Raw genomic sequence first — 20,075 nt, 5'->3', positions numbered from 1 at the left:
CTCCTAGCAAGTAGTTACACCCAAAAAAAGCAAATAGTAATGTTTCAAATTGGCTTAGCAACAGCATCTGTTGCTTAAAAGTATGTTGCCAATGTCAGACTGGCATGTCTGAATCATGTCAGTGGTCCGAGACACTCTCTTCCTCACGCTAAGCAATGACTACAGTTGATTTGTAGTGAATGAGGGCATGTCAATGGCGGACAGCCATTGACTTATTATTACAAAAAGTGCCAGATTGCTTCTAGTGCATCACTGTCAACTAACTGTGTATTTGTGTTTATTTATTACTGCTTGTATTAGTTAAAACATAATTATGTGAATTAGTTTTTTGTTTGTGAGTGTGTGTTTGTGTGTGTGTGAGTGTGTAACCCTGTCTGTCGATGTGCTGACTAATCTGAGTGTGATTGTGAGTGCATTATAAATGTGCTGTGCAGCTGTCTGGTGTGAATGTCCTCAAAAGAGGAAGATATAATCGTTAGAGACGTTTCATTCCTAAACGTCAGGGGGATTTTTTTTCTATACAGAAACCTTCCGGATCACGGTTAGGGGACAGACTATTCCCATCATATGATTCTTTCCTAGCTATCCTTGATTGTCTTCGGTCCAGTTATATATCGTGTCATACATATCTATTCATTTATAACTCTATATTTTGGCTTTAAGTATTAATTTAAGGATTATTTAACCAGGAGCTTTGCCTCTTGAGATGTGCACATCTCGATTTCAAGAGGGGTCCTGGAGCTGACTACCATCACAGGTAAACCTCTGATATCTAATGTCAGCATTTACACCTTCTAATCTTGTTAGGCCTAGCTACTGCCATGGAGCACACTTTGGCCTAGCACAGGCAGTCACAGCCTTGGCAATAGCGTTAGCATAGTCTAGCCATAGTGTAGCTAATTGCCAGCAGTAAAGCTGTCCTCTGATACACGATCACGGAAATCCAAATCAAGATAGCAACAGATAAAATTTTCAATTTATGAGTGCTACATACCCTACCGGCAACCCAATTTAATTTATCTGAAGCAAAACACAATTTAAACAAAACATCCTGCTAACAATGACTAGCGCTAACCAGAGATTAAACCACAGATTTCAAATGGTGATCAGTGTTTTTAGTTTCATTCAGCTTTTATGTTCGTCTTTATTTGTAATTGATTTTATCTTTATCCTGTCTTTTTACAAATCTTAAGTCAAGCATGTTATTCAAGACAAGCATTTTCTCAAGCATTTAGACCCACTCCATGTTTTTAGTACCACCAACAGTGATTAAACATTCTTAAAACAAGTTATCTTTAGATTTATAAAGTAAGTTTTTAAATCTGAAACATACAAATTGTTTAAATTCGACTGACAAAAATGATTAACAATGGACTTGGGGTAATCAATGGTATCTAACCTATGTCATTTATTGTTGTTTATCTATTTGCACAATTTCTTCCTCACACTAAATGTAGTTGACCAACCTGAAAATTACCAGGCATGTTTTGTGTGCATTGCCTTAAAATGTATAAGCTTGCTCACTGGATGTGCACCCAAGAGTCTGGGTTTTTTTTATTGTATGCTTTTAAGGGATTGTTTAAGAGTCTATTTAGAAAGGTAATACTTGAAGGAGATGGGATATTTAGATATCAGCACCTTCAGCTGTTATATCAGTTAATATCATTTTTTATTTGGCAATAGTTCATGTAAATCCACAGTTCAGTTCTTTAAAAGCTCAAATGATTCATTTTTGCGCCCAGAACTAACATGATTAGGTAAAGTTAAAACAAACAAAAATATAATCACAAGTGGTGATTATCAGGATCCAAGCACAAATTAGCCCATTGAGATCCAATACAGTCAAATACAATTTGGCATACTGTCTCAGATTCATATTTTGCACATGTGTCTCAAATTAGGTCCCAATTGGACGAAGTACAGCTGAGTTATTACCCAAAAAATTTTAAAAGCTCCACCTGGTTGGGTTAATTGATGTACTATGGCTACACTCATTCAAAAAGTCAAACAGAAGTAAATAAAATTTAATCTGAGGAGTCTATTTGTTGGTTCTTGAATACACTGGATTGGCTGCAAACTCTACGAATAGTTCGAAATGTGTTTAACATTTAGCAATGTCAAGAAAAAGTTCTACAGTGATGTTGATTGACGAATTTGTCAGGCTCTCAGGGATACAGTATTAGAGTGCATGATTATACAATCAGCGAAGTAATTAAGTGTTTTAGTGATTGAAAAAATGTGTAGCGCCACTCGTGGCTGATGCCTTTTTATGATTCAAAGGTTATTATAGGGAAAGCTACTGAACAAAGACCAGTTTGAGAGCCAAAAGTCTGCACTCCTACTGGTGAACTGAGCCACATGACATAGCAAGAATCTTTTCAATGCTTTTTGACAACATAATAACTGTTATATTGTTTGGCTTTTACCATGCAATGCTGTAGTATCAGTAGGGGTCAAATATCTGTAAGAACCCTAATATGTCTTTTTATTATATTTTCATGGCTGTATGACAGCCCGGGGTGGTGGTTAACAGTTAAAATTTACAATGCATATTGTAAAGGAATTATACTAGAAAGCTATTACAATATTACAATACCTAAACACTATCAAAATTGATGTGTTTGGCAGAAATGTGCCGAAAAAAGAGTATTGTAAGTATTGTAGTATTGTAAAAAATAAAATCATGACATGGAATATTCTTAATATTCTAACTAAAGTGTAATTCAATTTATTACAATATAAAATGTCATAATTCTGCACAGATTCACTTTGAACTTTTTTGTAATTGTAAATACGAACTATTTCTGGTATTTTGAAATGCATTCATTTAAAATTGTGGTTGTGTAACTTACACATAAAGCATGTTAAAGATTTTGAAGTTGAAGTCAGAAATGTACATACACTTAAGGGGTGTGTTCGAAAACCTAGGGAGCTGCCTTGCTGTCTTACTGTCTACATAGGCAGCTGCCTTAGTAGAGAAGATTCTAATAAGTCAATGACTTATAAGGCAGGTTATTCGAATGCACTACTTACAGTGTATCACAAAAGTGAGTACATTCCTCACATTTCTGCAAATATTTTATTATATCTTTTCATGGGACAACACTATAGAAATAAAACTTGGATATAACTTAGAGTAGTCAGTGTACAACTTGTATAGCAGTGTAGATTTACTGTCTTCTGAAAATAACTCAACACACAGCCATTAATGTCTAAATGGCTGGCAACATAAGTGAGTACACCCCACAGTGAACATGTGTCAATATTTTGTGTGACCACCATTATTATCCAGCACTGCCTTAACCCTCCTGGGCATGGAATTCACCAGAGCTGCACAGGTTGCTAGTGGAATCCTCTTCCACTCCTCCATGATGACATCACGGAGCTGGTGGATGTTAGACACCTTGAACTCCTCCACCTTCCACTTGAGGATGCGCCACAGGTGCTCAATTGGGTTTAGTCCATCACCTTTACCTTCAGCTTCCTCAGCAAGGCAGTTGTCATCTTGGAGGTTGTGTTTGGGGTCGTTATCCTGTTGGAAAACTGCCATGAGGCCCAGTTTTCGAAGGGAGGGGATCATGCTCTGTTTCAGAATGTCACAGTACATGTTGGAATTCATGTTTCCCTCAATGAACTGCAGCTCCCCAGTGCCAGCAGCACTCATGCAGCCCAAGACCATGATGCTACCACCACCATGCTTGACTGTAGGCAAGATACAGTTGTCTTGGTACTTCTTACCAGGGCGCCGCCACACATGCTGGACACCATCTGAGCCAAACAAGTTTTTCTTGGTCTCGTCAGACCACAGGGCATTCCAGTAATCCATGTTCTTGGACTGCTTGTTTTCAGCAAACTGTTTGCTGGCTTTCTTGTGCGTCAGCTTCCTTCTGGGATGACGACCATGCAGACTGAGTTGATGCAGTGTGCGGTGTATGGTCTGAGCACTGACAGGCTGACCTCCCACGTCTTCAACCTCTGCAGCAATGCTGGCAGCACTCATGTGTCTATTTTTTAAAGCCAACCTCTGGATATGACGCCGAACACGTGGACTCAACTTCTTTGGTCGACCCTGGCGAAGCCTGTTCCGAGTGGAACCTGTCCTGGAAAACCGCTGTATGACCTTGGCCACCATGTTGTAGCTCAGTTTCAGGGTGTTAGCAATCTTCTTATAGCCCAGGCCATCTTTGTGGAGAGCAACAATTCTATTTCTCACATCCTCAGAGAGTTCTTTGCCATGAGGTGCCATGTTGAATATCCAGTGGCCAGTATGAGAGAATTGTACCCAAAACACCAAATTTAACAGCCCTGCTCCCCATTTACACCTGGGACCTTGACACATGACACCAGGGAGGGACAACGACACATTTGGGCACAATTTGGACACAATTTGGACATGTTCACTGTGGGGTGTACTCACTTATGTTGCCAGCTATTTAGACATTAATGGCTGTGTGTTGAGTTATTTTCAGAAGACAGTAAATCTACACTGCTATACAAGCTGTACACTGACTACTCTAAGTTATATCCAAGTTTCATGTCTATAGTGTTGTCCCATGAAAAGATATAATGAAATATTTGCAGAAATGTGAGGGGTGTACTCACTTTTGTGATACACTGTACATGCTTCCATCGGGTTTCGGGTTTTGCGTTTAGCATTTAGCATCTTGCCATTAAAAACAATGAACTGCCGCTCAGGTGGCGCAGCGGTAAAAGACACGCGCTGCAACCAGAGCTGGATTTCGAAGGAGCGTAGTTTCGAATCCAGCTCTGCCTTCACGGTCGAGGCTGGGCGGCTATGGACAACGATTGGCCTGTTGTCCGGGTGGGGGGCGGGACTTGAGACCGTAGGGGATGCTCTCTCAGGAACGGGGCGGTTGCGCCCTCTGCTGGCTGGTTGGTGGCGCCTGTATGGAGACGGGAGGGGGTGTGGCAGAGTGTGTGATCCTCCGTGCACAGTACTCTGCCACGCTACACTCGTCAAGTGTGGGTGATAAGACGGTCGATTGGCTGTGCACGTTTCGGAGGAGGCGTGGAACGGCCTCGTCAGCCCCAATCAGGAGCAGGAATCCGCACTAATGAGAGGATGATAGATGGGACGAAATTGGACGTGCTAAATTTATTAAAAAAAATAAAATAAATAAAATAAAAAAGGTAGCACAGCACTAATGCTAACGTCAATATAGCAGCTCCCTTCATGTACCGATAACTATTAAATTTCCTGACAAGCTCGAACTTGCAAATAAAAACACTCGGTACAAGTTTATACAAGTTAAAAATCAGTAATATTTTATTTACGTTTAAAAATAACTCCATTCGTTTCTCCGCCCCGTCAGCCATGTTTGTTCTGTGAGAGCCTTGATCACTAAGGACGTGCCGATGCTCACTCGTTCTTAAGCCAAAATAACATGGAAATATGAAGATGCCTCAGTAGTGAGGATTTCAAGTCATCTAGGATTTCGAACAGCCTCCTTCTCGGGAGCGCGCACAGGATGACGTAAAATGCTGCCTATGTAGAGAGCTCCCTAGCTTTTCGAACACACCCAAGGTCACTTAAGGTGCATGGATGTCTTGGGATGTAATCTGGGGAATTTGGGATATATATACATAAAACAGATATATTATACAAAAGATATCTTAGCTACAAAGAAACAAAAACAACACATTAAAGTAAAATAATATAAATAAAGCATGTCTCGGCTAATGAACTACATTTGTGAGAAGCGGAAAATTGTGTAAATCTTGTATTTTAACCGAAACATTTTTACGTTTTACATTTTTACTCACTGGTCCAGCCTAAAGGGCCACACGAAGACAATAATAAATAAAAATAACAGCCCACTGTTCCCAAGTTAAAAACCCTTGCTTTTAAAAGTAAAGTAAAACCATAGTGCTGATAAAACACGCCTGTTGGATAATCATGTGCTAACTTTTAAGCATGTTGGTGTTTTCCTTATGAAAAAATATATTAATATTTATCAAATTCAAATCTGTTCTTGTAAACAAAAAGCACTCGCTAGAAAGACAAAACTAAATGAAACAATATTTAGAGAACTTTAGAGACTTTCCCCTTTCTCCCACACTTTTAATTCAGCTGCATCTCATCCAGACTCCTCATCCTCTCTCTTTTCCTATCTCTCTCTTCTCTCTCTTTCTCTTTCTTTCACTTTCTCTTTCTTATGCCCTTTCTTAATCTCTTTTCTCTTTCTACCCCCCCCTTTCTCTTGCCCCTTCTCTTTCTCTCTCTCTCTCTCTCTCTCTCTGCACCTTCCTCTCTTTCATTCTCTGTCTTTGTGTAAATGGTTTTGTTTGTAAGAGTGTTTGTTGGTGTGTGTCGTGGCCGGACCCTGGCCCGTTGTGGTTAGTGTTTCTTATACTGCTCTTCTGATTGCAGGGCCCGGTCTGGCGTTCATTGCGTATCCTAAAGCCGTGTCGCTGATGCCTGTGGCACCTGTCTGGGCCGCCCTGTTCTTCTTCATGCTGCTTCTGCTCGGCCTGGACAGTCAGGTTAGTGAGTTAGCTTCCTATTGAGATTAACACGATACAATATTCATGGCCTGCAGATAATGTTGCTAATATTTCATGCTGTGCCATCTATGTAAAAGACAAATAATAAACCATTGCTAAATTGGTAGGAAATAAAACAAAATACATTAATTATATGGCAGACAGACAGTGATGCAAATTACAAAGCAAACCTGGTTTCAGAATGGTCAAATCAGACTACAATTAAGCTTTTGGTATTGCCTTCCAAGAATAAATCTCATAGCATTTATTGTAGATTGTACTGAGAAGTCAAAGATTCTACCTGATTTGTTTCAAAAGTATATATATATATATATATACTGTATATATACTGATCAACCATAACATTAAAACCGCCTCCTTGTTTCTACACTCACTGTCCATTTTATCAGCTCCACTTACCATATAGAAGCACTTTGTAGTTCTACAATTACTGACTGTAGTCTATCTATTTCTCTGCATACGTTTTTAGCCTGCTTTCACCCTGTTCTTCAATATAACGATATAGCCAATCACTGGGTGTGCTGAATTTTTTTAAAAATGTAAACAAATAAATAAATAAATAAATCACCTCAAGTGCATGCCAATCAGTTGGTTCGTTCTTGAGCCTAATAATTTAGATGTTTATACCTTTTGCCACTTGAATTTGGTTTTGTGTGTTTTTGATTAGCTTCAGTTACAAAACCAGTCATGCAATATGTGCCTGTGCTTAGTTATTGTGGCAGACTCCCTTCCATAAATCAGTTAACATCAGTGTTATTTAACTTGTTTGTGTTCTACTTGCAGTTTGTTGGAGTGGAAGGTTTTGTAACCGGCATTCTAGATCTTTTCCCTGAAAAGTTTTACATGCGCTACCAGCGAGAAGTCGCTGTGGCAATCTGTTGTTTTTTGTGCTTCATTATTGATCTCTCCATGGTTACACAGGTAAGGGGGGTTTATCCTAAAAGTCATTGATTAAGATAATATGACTTACTACATGTTTCTAATTCCATCACATATGCCACATTGTTTGCAGATTGTCCAATATCATTGTTTAACTTGCCTTCTTTTGCTGTTTGTGTAGGGGGGAATGTACGTCTTCCAGCTTTTTGATTATTATTCAGCCAGTGGAATGACCCTGTTGTGGCAGGCATTCTGGGAATGCGTGGTTGTCGCCTGGGTTTATGGTAAGTGTAATTTAATATTTTTGGATATTATTTTAATTACATGTTAAAGGATATTTATGTATGAATAAATGCCGCTGTATAAACATACATTGGTACTGTGTGTGCAGGTGCTGATAAGTTTATGGATGACATTGCCCGTATGATCGGTTACCGGCCTTTTCCTTGGATAAAGTGGTGCTGGTCATTTATCACTCCATGTGTTTGCATGGTGAGACTTTTTATATTATAGTTTGTATTATAGTGGGTTTTCCAGGTACACAGGTTACACATGATTCATCAGTTTAAGTTCAATGTCAAACACCGTCAGGGGCAATTTTGTATCTTCAATTCACCTAACTCAACAGTGCTACCCACCAGCCATCGTGCCACTACCATCACATTGTACCAAGCCTACTTATGATGTCAGAGTGGTGATTAACTGGATGTTTTTCTGTCTTTTTGCTTCTCAGGGTATATTTCTGTTCCACCTGCTGAACTACAAGCCTCTTACCTACAACAATGTGTACGTGTACCCGTGGTGGGGGGAGGTGATCGGCTGGTGTCTGGCCCTCTCCTCCATGCTCTGCATCCCCGTTAGCCTTCTCTACAAGTTGGCTGGAGCCAAGGGATCCTTCAAGGAGGTGCGGCCCACTCGAGTCTTTTGTTTTTGGCACACACAGCATTTTGTTTGTGGCCCTGGCACACAGAATGTGTTAGTGCTTAATGAAATATTTCTCAAAGGAACAATACAGTATTTAATTAAGTTAAAAAAAGTTATCAATATGGTCATTTAGACTGAACAAAACCTTATGTGGCACAATTACTGGCACCCCTGCATTTAATACTTTGTATAACCTTCTTTTGCCATTAAAAGAACACGTAGTTCTGTTTTTTTCTCTATTATAACATTTAAAACGGTTGAAGGAAAAAAGAGCAGGGAATTTAAGACCAGTTCAGAATATCTCCAGATTGTCCGGGGTACCAGTTCCTCTCAGTTCTGTTTTTGTGCTCTCTTTTAGCTCACCCTACAGGTAAAGATAAGAGGACTCTTTAGCTCATCCTCCCCTGGGTTTGATACGGGGACTGAGATGGCCACGGCAGATTTTGTCTTCAGTAAACCATTTTGTGTTGATCTAGACATATGTTTTGGATCATTGTCTTCCTGGTAGATTCAATTGCCCATTTTATCAGTTTCATGGCAGAGGCAGACAGGCTCTAATTTAAAATGTCCTTTAACAAGGTTTCCAGGGCATTTGGAGGAAAAAAATTCCTAGTTCACAAGTTTAGCAAACTGCAGGTGCCTACATTTGTGGTTAGATTACAGGCAGGGCTTTGTCTTGGCATTAATTTCAAATAATCTGTTGGTATGGAGATAGCAGCTGATGGTATTTTTGAAGCATAACCCCAAAATGCTTAGTCTGTAACTCTACAACAGTGATATTTGGGATTTTTCTACCTTTCTTACCATCCTCCACACTGTGGTCTGTTAAGTTTTACATAATGCACTGTACCCGGTAAATGTGGGGAAAAGTGTGGAGCTGGAATGTCAGGAGGACGTATTTCTGTATAATTTAACATCCAGTTAATTATATGTAGTTGTTTAAATAACATATTCAGGATTATTTTAAAGCAATGAATGCTAATTAGTCTTCAATAATACAACTATGCAGTGTGAGTAAAGGTTGTGAAGAGGTCAGTATTTTCCTAGTAAATTATCGTGATATGAAAGCGGAGGGTTTCGTTGTGATAAGTGGACTAATGGTTCTTTATTGATTAGCGCCAGAAACACAAAAAGCTGTATAGTGGTGCACAGCAAAGAATTATGGATAAGGGCTTTGAAAATGCACACAAGAAAGCACAAAGACAAAATTCTATTGGTGACATTCACATACTAGATGGACAAAGTAAAGCAGACATTAAAATGTTTGTGATGTGAGATACTGTATTAAGTCCTGCAGAGAAAATACAGTAGACCCTTGACTAACGAACTGTTAGTGAGCGAACATTCAGACAGCGGACTGTGTTTTTACAGTGTTTTCTTTATGTTTTGTAGAATTCAATATCAAAATGGCCCCAAAGAAGGTGCAGAGAAAGCGTAGTGTTGAGAAAATGAAAAAATATATTTAGTACAGTATGAAATACTGTATATTGTTGTTTCTGGTAGATACATTTTATTTAATAAAATTATATAATAAATGTATTATGATGTATGGTACAGCACACGTACTGTACTAAAATGTGATGTGTTTTTTATGTACAGTACAGTACTACTGTGTATTGTTGTTTATTATTGTTTATTACAGGAATGTCTATTCTATGATTTAAGATTAAGGGAAAATATACTTGTATTTATAACAAAAAAGACAATTTAAGACATAAGAAAGGTTAGGTAAGGGGGTGGTTTGGGAGGTCTGGAACGGATTAATTCTATTTACATTATTTCTTATGGGGAAAAATACGTTTAACTTACGAACATTTTGACTTAAGAACAGCCCTTCGGAACCAATTAAGTTCGTAAGTCAAGGGTCCACTGTATGTAGGATTAATTTGGGGACCTGTTATCTTTAATAAGCTTGAGGTGAAAAATTATACAAAACATGATCAATCTGGCAATATCTTGCATTTTTAAAAGTGGTGGAGATAAACAATGTTCTATGTAAACAATGAAAGGACAAAAGGTTGCATTTCATAGAGTAAAACCTAAAAAAGTTGTGTTTTGAAAATTGCTTGGGACAAACTGGCAAAAATGGGGAGCAAAAGCAATAAAAGGCATCCCAGTTTTCACATACGAAAAAAAGGGGGGGTGGACAGGGGATTTTCCTCCTTGTTGCTGCAACAGCAACTCTTACTGTTCAGTAAAAGTATCAGCATTAGTGGTGGAGGAATACAGAGAGAATAGCATGGTCCCTGGTATGTACTGAGGTGCTCTATGATTTTTTACTGGCTGGTCTCCAGATGCAACTGGCAGCTCCACAGGTATCGGAGTAAGCATGTGTGTATTTACAGCAGCTTCTCGTCCAGCAACCATCGCCAGAGTGTAAAGAGAAATTGGATATTGCAAAAACATACCCCCACCCTAAAAAAAACCCATGCTGAGTGTTCACATTTAATCTCCATGTTGTACATCATTTGATATCTTGGTCTTAAGCCCTGTGTCTCTGTAAGCATTTGATTTATTTTTTATCTTGATCTACAGCGCTGGGCAAGTCTGACCAAACCAGTGTGGGGCAGCCATCACCTGGAATACATGGCGCCCGACACAGACATCAAGAGCCTGTCCTCGCTGTCTCCGGGCACTGAAGAGAGCAAGGTCATCATTTTTGAGAGCGTCATGTAGGAGGATGATCTACAGGATGGTCTGCGCCTGCCCTCCAATGACAAGCTGTTTGTGATGGCTGCCTGGATTTCCATTCTAAAACCATTAAAAGCTCAGTTTAATACAGCTCAGTTCTTATGAAGTAAATGTGCAAGTGAAAGTTTACAGAACGTTGATGGCTAATTTGCTCCACATCAGTGTACTGAAAACACTCAATGGTCAATGCATAGTGCATTACATTGGGGGGTTTACCATGTTTACTTCATCCCATCTGAAAATGGCATCATTTGGTGTCCAAATAACAGCTATGTTTGAAATGGCATAGTATGTATATTACTTATTGTCCAAAATAGTTTGTAGTACACAGTACGTAAATAACATAGCAATTTCATGCCCATGCCCAATGCATTTTCCTGGAAGTTTCCTGGATTCCTGGTCCTACTGTTACCAACAGTGCAGCAGCTATAAATGTGAAGACTTGGGTGAGTGCTGCACAGCAATATAGGTCCTTTAAAGTTTACCCTGGATAATTTATCAGCTAATTTAATGGTGTTCACTGGTGAAATTTGCTTGAACAATTTAAATTGTGGCTGCACCAGTTAGTAATAAAATCCACCCACAAAAGTCTTTCCTGCAGTCAACAAAACTAGTTTACTTGCTAATAATAGCCCTACAGACTTTCTTAAGTCAAATAATTAGCTTGGCTTACAGTTAAAGATTTAAAGAACTATCCCCATTCACTTAGCTAGGCACCTGGTTTCATATGTTAATGGGTTTACAAAGTTGGCAGCTGAGTGACCACACTGACCATCAAGGACTTTGTTGTATACAGCACAGTGGCACAGTATGTAGTATACGAGTATGCCATTTCATCCTTATTAACCATAACACACTTCCTCAGTTGTTGTCAAAGACTAGGGAGTATAGCCCCCAGGAAGCCTTGATTCAATTTGTAACTGTTCACTTTAAAATGATTTGTCCATTCAGCAGAAAGCGAGCTGTAAATCAGTCCATTTAGCATCATGCTATCAGCTTGTCCTTGGACTGGAGGAGAATGTACGTCATGGAAGTAGGTCAGGCAGGGCAGAGGAAGTTGAAGTGTAGCTCTATCACCTGTTCATCATCACCTCCTTACCCATCCAAACAGGGCAGAATTCCCACAATCCTCCTCACAGATGCATTAGCTGTATGTGTATAGCTTTATATAAGAAGGATGTATTTATAATGCATATACGCTGTTTAAACTACACTCCTAATTTAATCCACAATTAGATTTAATGAGTCATAATTGGACATTATTGGGTCCACTATGTTTAAACCTAAGGGCCAATGTGGGTTATATAGGATTATTCTCCCCTATGTAGTCAACTTTTACTAATATAGTATTACTTTTTTAAAAGTGTATTTATGTATATATATTTTTAAGTTAGTCTAATAGAATAAAAGTGCTTTAAGTATTTAACAGTAAAAATTAGTTTTAAAAAGTAAAAATATAGTAAACAGTAAAAAAAATAGTCATTTTGATTTTATATTTCTTTTATCGCCCAGCTGCAACGAAGGCATCTGTAAAACTAGTAAAAAAAAAAAAGTCTGCATTTTGTGTTAAACTGTTTGTTTTAATGTCATAACGTCTGTGCCAAACAGAATGCCTGCCGTCTCCGAAAGGATTCGGTTGCCATAAACAATCCACGTTTTATCTGCCTAGTAGGTATTGTATGCGTCTTGTCAATAAATTATTAATGATACATGATTTAATAACGTCTGATGCTGAATGAAGGAATGGACCTGTATGTAGGTGCTTATGACTATCAATTCTGCATTTTGCACATTTTTCAATACCAGGTTCTTGGTAAATACAAATGTGAACACTGCATTCAGAATTGGAATAGTTTACATGCTTACACACTGTGCATTGTAATCCTGAATAAACTTCATATCTCATGATAAAAACAGTGATAACGCCGATCGGGAGCAAAACTAAACAGCTTGGAGGTTACAATAGAAGTTGCACTTTACACATATATGCATTTAATTTACTCATCTGCTTATAATTTATTCAAATCTTGATGAGAAATGTCAGCTGCGTATAACACTACACAGAACTTGTGTGATAAGAAGTCAGTTACAATTTGAAATGACTAAATATCGAACACTATTTACCCAGGTACAAACAGCATTAATGGTATTTTAATAGTAAATGTATAATCTAATAAACCTGGTTTAAAGCAGGCTGAATAAATATGCTAGCATTAAACTGACATGAATGCAGTGAGCAACTACAAGGGCTTTCTGCCACTTTATACCTCCTGAAAATACAGCTGCAGTCAAAAGTTTACATACACTTGTAAGATACATGTACAGTATGCTATTGCAGTTTAATACATTAAAATCTGCTGTCTAACTATAATTGGCTATAGCTGGTGACTTCCCTGTGCCCATATAAACTTGGTCGGGATGACTGCACTCATTACCAAGCAACAAGCATTAAAGTGGGGAAAGTCAAAGACGCTCTGCACAGATTTTTAAATGGCAAAATTGTCACTTAAAGCCATCTTTATGTGATCATCTGCCAGTAGAGCTGGTGGATCACAAACAATGTACAAAATAATAAGGAAGGAACATTGCCTCTTAACAATGATCTGAAACACACATCAGAACTGATTTTGGATTTGTTAAATTTAATTCAAATTAAGCTTTGAAATGTCCTTCCTGTCCTGACCTCAAGCATGTCTAAGTTGGGTGGTTAAAGATTCAACTTAAGTTGTTTTAGAAGCTTGTTGGTGGACCTACACAGTATACATGGCTTCTACAATTGCATGTAAACTTTTGATTTAAACTTTAGGTACTATTTTTGTTAATACAGTAACAGTAAGTAATTGATTGTTAACCTAAAACCTCTGTAGTGAAGGTGTGTGATGCACAGTCTGGTTTAGGAACTGTCAGTTGCCAAACTCTGCCTTGTTTTTGTTTGTCTTAACTTGCAAGCCCATTGATAAGCATAAATAGCCAAGTGTGTTTATGGCCTACGAAATGAACTGGCCAATTTGCACAATGTGGGAATTCTGCCCTTCTCTTTTACTGTATAGTATACTAAGTCATTCTAACATTTAATCTAAAAAAAACATACATAGAAAGTACATTAGACTTTCTGTTTTATTATATGTGAAAAAGCAAAAGATTTATTTTGTGAAGGCTTTTATTTTGCTTTTATATATATATATATATATATATATATATATATATATATATATATATATATATATATATATATATATAATGCAAAATTAATATCTGTGTAGTATATTTTAAACATTTGCTGCAGTATGAATTTTTGATAAAGATTCAACTTGGAAAAGGAGTTATAATTAATGATATATTTCAAAATATAAAACTGCGCATTGTGTTGATTCTGTTCTGAATATCAAGCGCTTTTGTCGTGTGTTAGATATCAGTATTTTTTTCAGCTGACCATCCAGGGACCAACTCACAACTTGAAATCATTACTTCTGTATATAGCTTCTGTTTTTCTTCCAGTAAAGACAATAAATGATCATGTCTATCTGTAATTGTATTACCAAAAGTGAAAATGTTTCCAAATTACATTTCCAGTCAGATGGATTTGCTCAGTGAATATTTATTAAGATGTTTAATTCCTAGATTGGATCGGGGCCTCTGCTCCTTGTCTATTAAACTAAGTGCTCTGTTACACTACACAGAAGAAACTTTATTATTTTTACATGCCTTTAGCACAATGAAATTAATCTGATCCAGCAGTTACTTGGAGTACATAGAAAGCATCAGAATCAAAAGAGCCTCTGTTAGCAACAAGGTCGTGGCCTGGCTCTCATTCTCAAAGGTTTTTTATAGGCTATTTTTGTGAATAACACCACATTCAAAGCAAAGAATTTGCCCTCATTTTTATTCAGATTTAAAATAATCCTGTTTTACATCAAATTGATCCTTAAAAGAACCTTCTGGCCATTGCTCTTATTTCACAAAGCTATTTAATGAGTGCAAAACTGGCAAAACCCATGAGGATTACTGATCACAGTAACATTGTTTTGGCAAAATTTAGAAATTAATCAGACAGATTAATCTGAACTTCAAAAACATCTTCTGGGTATGACCCTTATTTGCCCACTTCTTTTACTGAGACCTGCACAATTGCTAATGACTTAGATTTGTTGAATCACTTATACAAGGCTTTGTTAAAATTTTTATTGCTTAACAGTAATCGGAGCATCTTTAGAGCATGTCTCTTTTGATGGGAATACAATGCTGAGACCACATGTTTAGGCATTGGCAGAACTATTTTTGTCCAAATAGATCTAATCTTAATTTATAGTAAGCCAAACATTTAATCCAAAACACCTTTGGGTCACTAAACTATTTTTCCTGTACATAGACAGATAACCCACCTTTTGTATGGCCCTCAGTTTTAAGGTCTTTTAGCAAGACCTGAAGTGTTTGTAAGGCTCACTAATCAAAGGTGTGTTGAGTTACATATTGAAAGCATTGGTGGAAGCATTCTAGTCCAAGTTGATGCTAACTCAATGCTGGACTTCTCAAAGTTCTTCTCAAACTAGACAGAGAAGACATATAGGCAGACCCTTTAATGCTCAAGACCATTTACTGAAACCAAAGCTGCTTGAAAGATTACCAGACGTAGAAGTATTAGGAGTTATATTAGTATAAATAGATATCAGTCTAATATTTGAGTCTTCTGACCATGAAGTTTATTTCGAAAAATAAAGAAAAGGCATAGCAGCAATCACAGCAGAAAAATCAGCAACAAAACATTCTGCCCACTTGGTTCACTGACCCTCAGTATATTTAGTCAGAATACATTTTATCCAGTAGAAACTAATCCAGTGTTGGACTAATCTCGTCTAAAGGCGTTTTGAAGTAGAAAATAAATATTTTAGGCCTGATTGTTATTTTCTAGGACCTTATAAAGGAAAGCAAAACTATCTATGAAGATTACTTATCAGGCATGGGCCCATTTGGGCCCAAATTAATCAGATTTTTAACTTATTATTACACTAAAAAGCATCCTTTGGGCATGGTCCCGAGAGTCGTTAGGATCACTTGGGTCTGTGTGTGAATGGGGGTTAAATTGCCTAGAAAGAAACTCAAGACTGCCGTATAATTGGTATTGTAAGCCACCACCTCTATTCAAAGACGATTGTTCCAGTTGGACATGGATGGTCTCCCTTACTCCTCTTTCAAACCATTTGTCTTCTCTGACCAAAATGTGAACAGTTTGTCTTCTCAAAGGAGTGTCCCTTCACATTAAGAGTCTTGTCCTTATGATCTGGCTCTTCTATCGAGTGCCATGCACCTGTGAAGTGGTTGTTTGGTCTCTTCTATATATAGGTCTGAGCAGTCCTCACTGCGTTGCACAGCATGTACAACGTTGCTCAGATCGTGCGTAGGTGTTGTTCATCTTGGTTTTCTTTAAAATGAGTCACACCTTGGCTCTTAACAATTCACATGATGGCAGGGTGGGTCAATGATTCTCAGGACCATCTTCAAGGTCCCCAACTGGAACTCCCCAACAGCTTTCAGAACCTAAAAAAAGTCCAGTTGCTTTTGACTCAAGCACTCAAGACTACAATGACCTGGATTACTGAGAACCTACACAGACATTATTTAGACGGTGTTTCCCAAAGTTAAGCCAAAACCATATAAACTGTTTATTCATTATTAAGTCGCACAGTCAATGCTTTAGCCTAACTTGCCCTTTTTCTAAAAAGACAATTTATATTGTCCGGCCAAACAGAACCCTGGGATGGTCAGCTGATTCAATGTGAAGTAGTCACTGTATGTAGAAATTAGAACAAGCTTGTGCATTACAAAACAATCAGTAATATCTTGTGCTCTGCAAATTGTTCTTGACAGTACCTTTGTCCCAAAGATTTGCTGAGATTTGCTGAGTATAGTTATATAGCCACTGTATTTAATGAAACATATTTTGAAGTCCCAGTGCTCTATTTATGACACAACTTTTAACGACTTAAAATGACATAATATTTTAATATACTAAACTACTAAAGATTTATATAAAGAAAATAACTATTAAATGTACACAGCCAGTCAAGAGTCTTTTTTACATATCACTGTTAATAATGAAGACAATACAAAAGTGGCAAATACAAATGAAGAAATATCAAACCAGTTTTCCACTAGGGCTTCCAAGTGGTTTAACAGAAATTTGTTTGTCATGCCATTGAGAGATTGCAACAAAAATGCCACAGCCATCCATGGCTGGAGTCCTAGAATGTATAATTGACACTGCTCTCCATTAACCTTTATGTGGTTAAACTAAAAACTATATACAGTAGGTCAAATAAAAAATAGCAAATTCACTATTATCCCCTTCTTTTACAGCATTTCAAACTAAAATATAAGTTGTTGAAAACTTTAAAATTAACTTTAAAATTAACTTTTTAACAGTGTAAATCTGATTATGAATATAATCTTTAAGCTTTATTAGAATTTATAAATTAACCAGCATTACCCCTCTAAAATATATATATTTCTAAAATACATATATGAAGAATTAACAAAAGCTTTTTCTGACAAAATACCAGTCACAAAAATCCACAAAAATCCATATGTGAAAGATCTGTTGCATCAATACAACCAACAAGAGCATCTATTTAAAAACCAAAAATCTAATCTTCTTCTTAATAAATTGTCATTAGAAATTAAACACTTAAGCAATTGTAGATAATAGAAAGCTTTGGGTCAGGCTACTGTCTGGAAAATCCTTACTCGCATAGCTAACCTAGTGATTAACTTGTTCATTGTTGTGCTTTGTAACATACTGTGAGCTGTACCACAGTCTTCCATTTGTGAGCTTTAGTAGTAATAATACAGGCTTGTGCAGTAAACCCATGTCCATGCAGGCATTGATCACTGATGTAACCATGTTGTTGTATGAAGGGCTTCATGCTTTTTACCACTGTGATCACGTGCTGAAGATTCACTCTCCATATCAGAGCAACAACTGGCAATAAAACAAACTAACACAATTCAGACTGTGTGTAATTTTTTCTTGCATGATCTCTGGATTTCTTTACATGACAGGTGGTAACAACACTAAGATTACTTCTAAGGTTAGCTCACACTGGATTGCTAAAACGTGGGCTCATCTGACCACAGCATGTTTCCACTTTCATTCTGAAAAGAGTTTCACCAGTGTTTCTGCTTAGACTTGATTCATGGCTTTTTCTTTGTTAAATAAAGATTCAGGTTGCATTTCTTGAAGCTGTGGCAAACAGTGTTGACCCTGGTTGTCCAAAGTATTTCCTAGCTCTAGTGGCTATATTTATAACAGTTGCAATACGGTTTCTTATGCAATTCCGAAAATGAATATTTTCATATTATTATGCATAATAGACAGTAAACCACCTTAAATATTTGCAATTGTGCATTGTAATTGTGTATTGTTTCATAATTATATCATGAAGTTTGGCACAAAATGGTAAACTACAACCTTTGCTCTTTATATCCAATCATGATACCCTCACCCGATACCAATTCACCTTCTTATTGTGAATACCAAATCATGATACCCTCACCCGATACCAGTTCACCTTCTTATTGTGAATACCAAATCATGATACCCTCACCCGATACCAATTCACCTTCTTATTGTAAATACCCAATCATGATACCCTCACCCGATACCAATTCACCTTCTTATTGTAAATACCCAATCATGATACCCTCACCCGATACCAATTCACCTTCTTATTGTGAATACCCAATCATGGTACCCTCACCCGATACCAATTCACCTTCTTATTGTGAATACACAATCATGATACCCTCACCCGATACCAATTCACCTTCTTATTGTGAATACCCAATCATGATACCCTCACCCGATACCAATTCACCTTCTTATTGTAAATACCCAGTCATTATACCCTCACCCGATACCAATTCACCTTCTTATTGTGAATACCCAATCATGATACCCTCACCCGATACCAATTCACCTTCTTATTGTGAATACCCAATCATGATACCCTCACCCGATACCAATTCACCTTCTTATTGTAAATACCCAGTCATTATACCCTCACCCGATACCAATTCACCTTCTTATTGTGAATACCCAATCATGATACCCTCACCCGATACCAATTCACCTTCTTATTGTGAATACCCAATCATGATACCCTCACCCGATACCAATTCACCTTCTTATTGTAAATACCCAATCATGATACCCTCACCCGATACCAATTCACCTTCTTATTGTAAATACCCAGTCATTATACCCTCACCCGATACCAATTCACCTTCTTATTGTAAATACACAATCATGATGCCCTCACCAGATACCAATTCAGTGTTACAAGCATCAAATTAAAAGTTTTTATATTTACAAAATACAATTAAGTTGGTCAGTAAAAACAATTAAAATCTGTTCTTTATACCTTTGTCAGAAGTTTAAGAAAATTAACAATTCAAATATTCTTGTTTCAATTTTTATTTCAATGTCCCGACTTTTCCTGAAATGATTTTTTTACTTAAGGACAGAAAAATGGAAAAGGGTAACAATATATTAATATCAGGGAGCTTTAGCTTTAACTTAAAAATAGCTACCATTTGCTTCCAGAACTCAGTACTTCCTGGAATACTTTGTTTAAAATTCTGTATGGTCAGTTCTGGGTTGTGGGCAGATACTTGGCAAAGAAAATTCTCCAATTCTTTTAGGGAGAAAGCAGATGAAGATATTTTTTTACCTCTAGCCCTTTCCAGAGAATTCACTTTTGTTTAATATTTGTTTTTATAAGGAGGAACATGGAAGGTGTTTTGCCCTGGTGTTTATGGGGTGGATTTCCAATTTAAAATATAAAAACATCATTATTAAAGTTTTTTCTAATGCTGAATCAATTTTACTGTCTACACAGTTGTGCAGTATGTGTACCGTACCAAGCCATTACGCTGATGCGGTTTTAACCGGTTTTCTGAATGCCCATTTGTGAGAGAAGTGCAGCTGCCATATTAAGCCTGAGCATTGACCCACTATGTTTAGCTTTCTCACTCTGCTCTATTTCAGGCCTTTAGTAGAT

General features: G+C 37.4%; 1 protein-coding gene across 1 annotated transcript in view; it reads left to right on the top strand.

Annotated features, from left to right (window-relative positions):
- The window catches only part of slc6a8 (solute carrier family 6 member 8), a 48,585-nt gene extending 35,652 nt beyond the window's left edge, over window positions 1-12,933 (top strand). Inside the window, exons 8-13 of the mRNA XM_062999230.1 lie at window positions 6,392-6,504; window positions 7,309-7,446; window positions 7,586-7,688; window positions 7,796-7,896; window positions 8,138-8,308; window positions 10,864-12,933. Coding sequence (XP_062855300.1) covers window positions 6,392-6,504; window positions 7,309-7,446; window positions 7,586-7,688; window positions 7,796-7,896; window positions 8,138-8,308; window positions 10,864-11,004 — 767 coding nt within the window. The 3' untranslated portion in view covers window positions 11,005-12,933. The remainder of the gene's footprint in view (window positions 1-6,391; window positions 6,505-7,308; window positions 7,447-7,585; window positions 7,689-7,795; window positions 7,897-8,137; window positions 8,309-10,863) is intronic.
- The last annotated feature ends 7,142 nt before the right edge of the window (window positions 12,934-20,075 follow it).

This window comes from Trichomycterus rosablanca, chromosome 7, assembly GCF_030014385.1.
Source record: "Trichomycterus rosablanca isolate fTriRos1 chromosome 7, fTriRos1.hap1, whole genome shotgun sequence".
Classification (NCBI taxonomy): domain Eukaryota; kingdom Metazoa; phylum Chordata; class Actinopteri; order Siluriformes; family Trichomycteridae; genus Trichomycterus; species Trichomycterus rosablanca.
The sequence above is the reverse complement of the archived record's forward strand: the minus strand, read 5'-3'. Positions and strand labels throughout refer to the sequence as shown.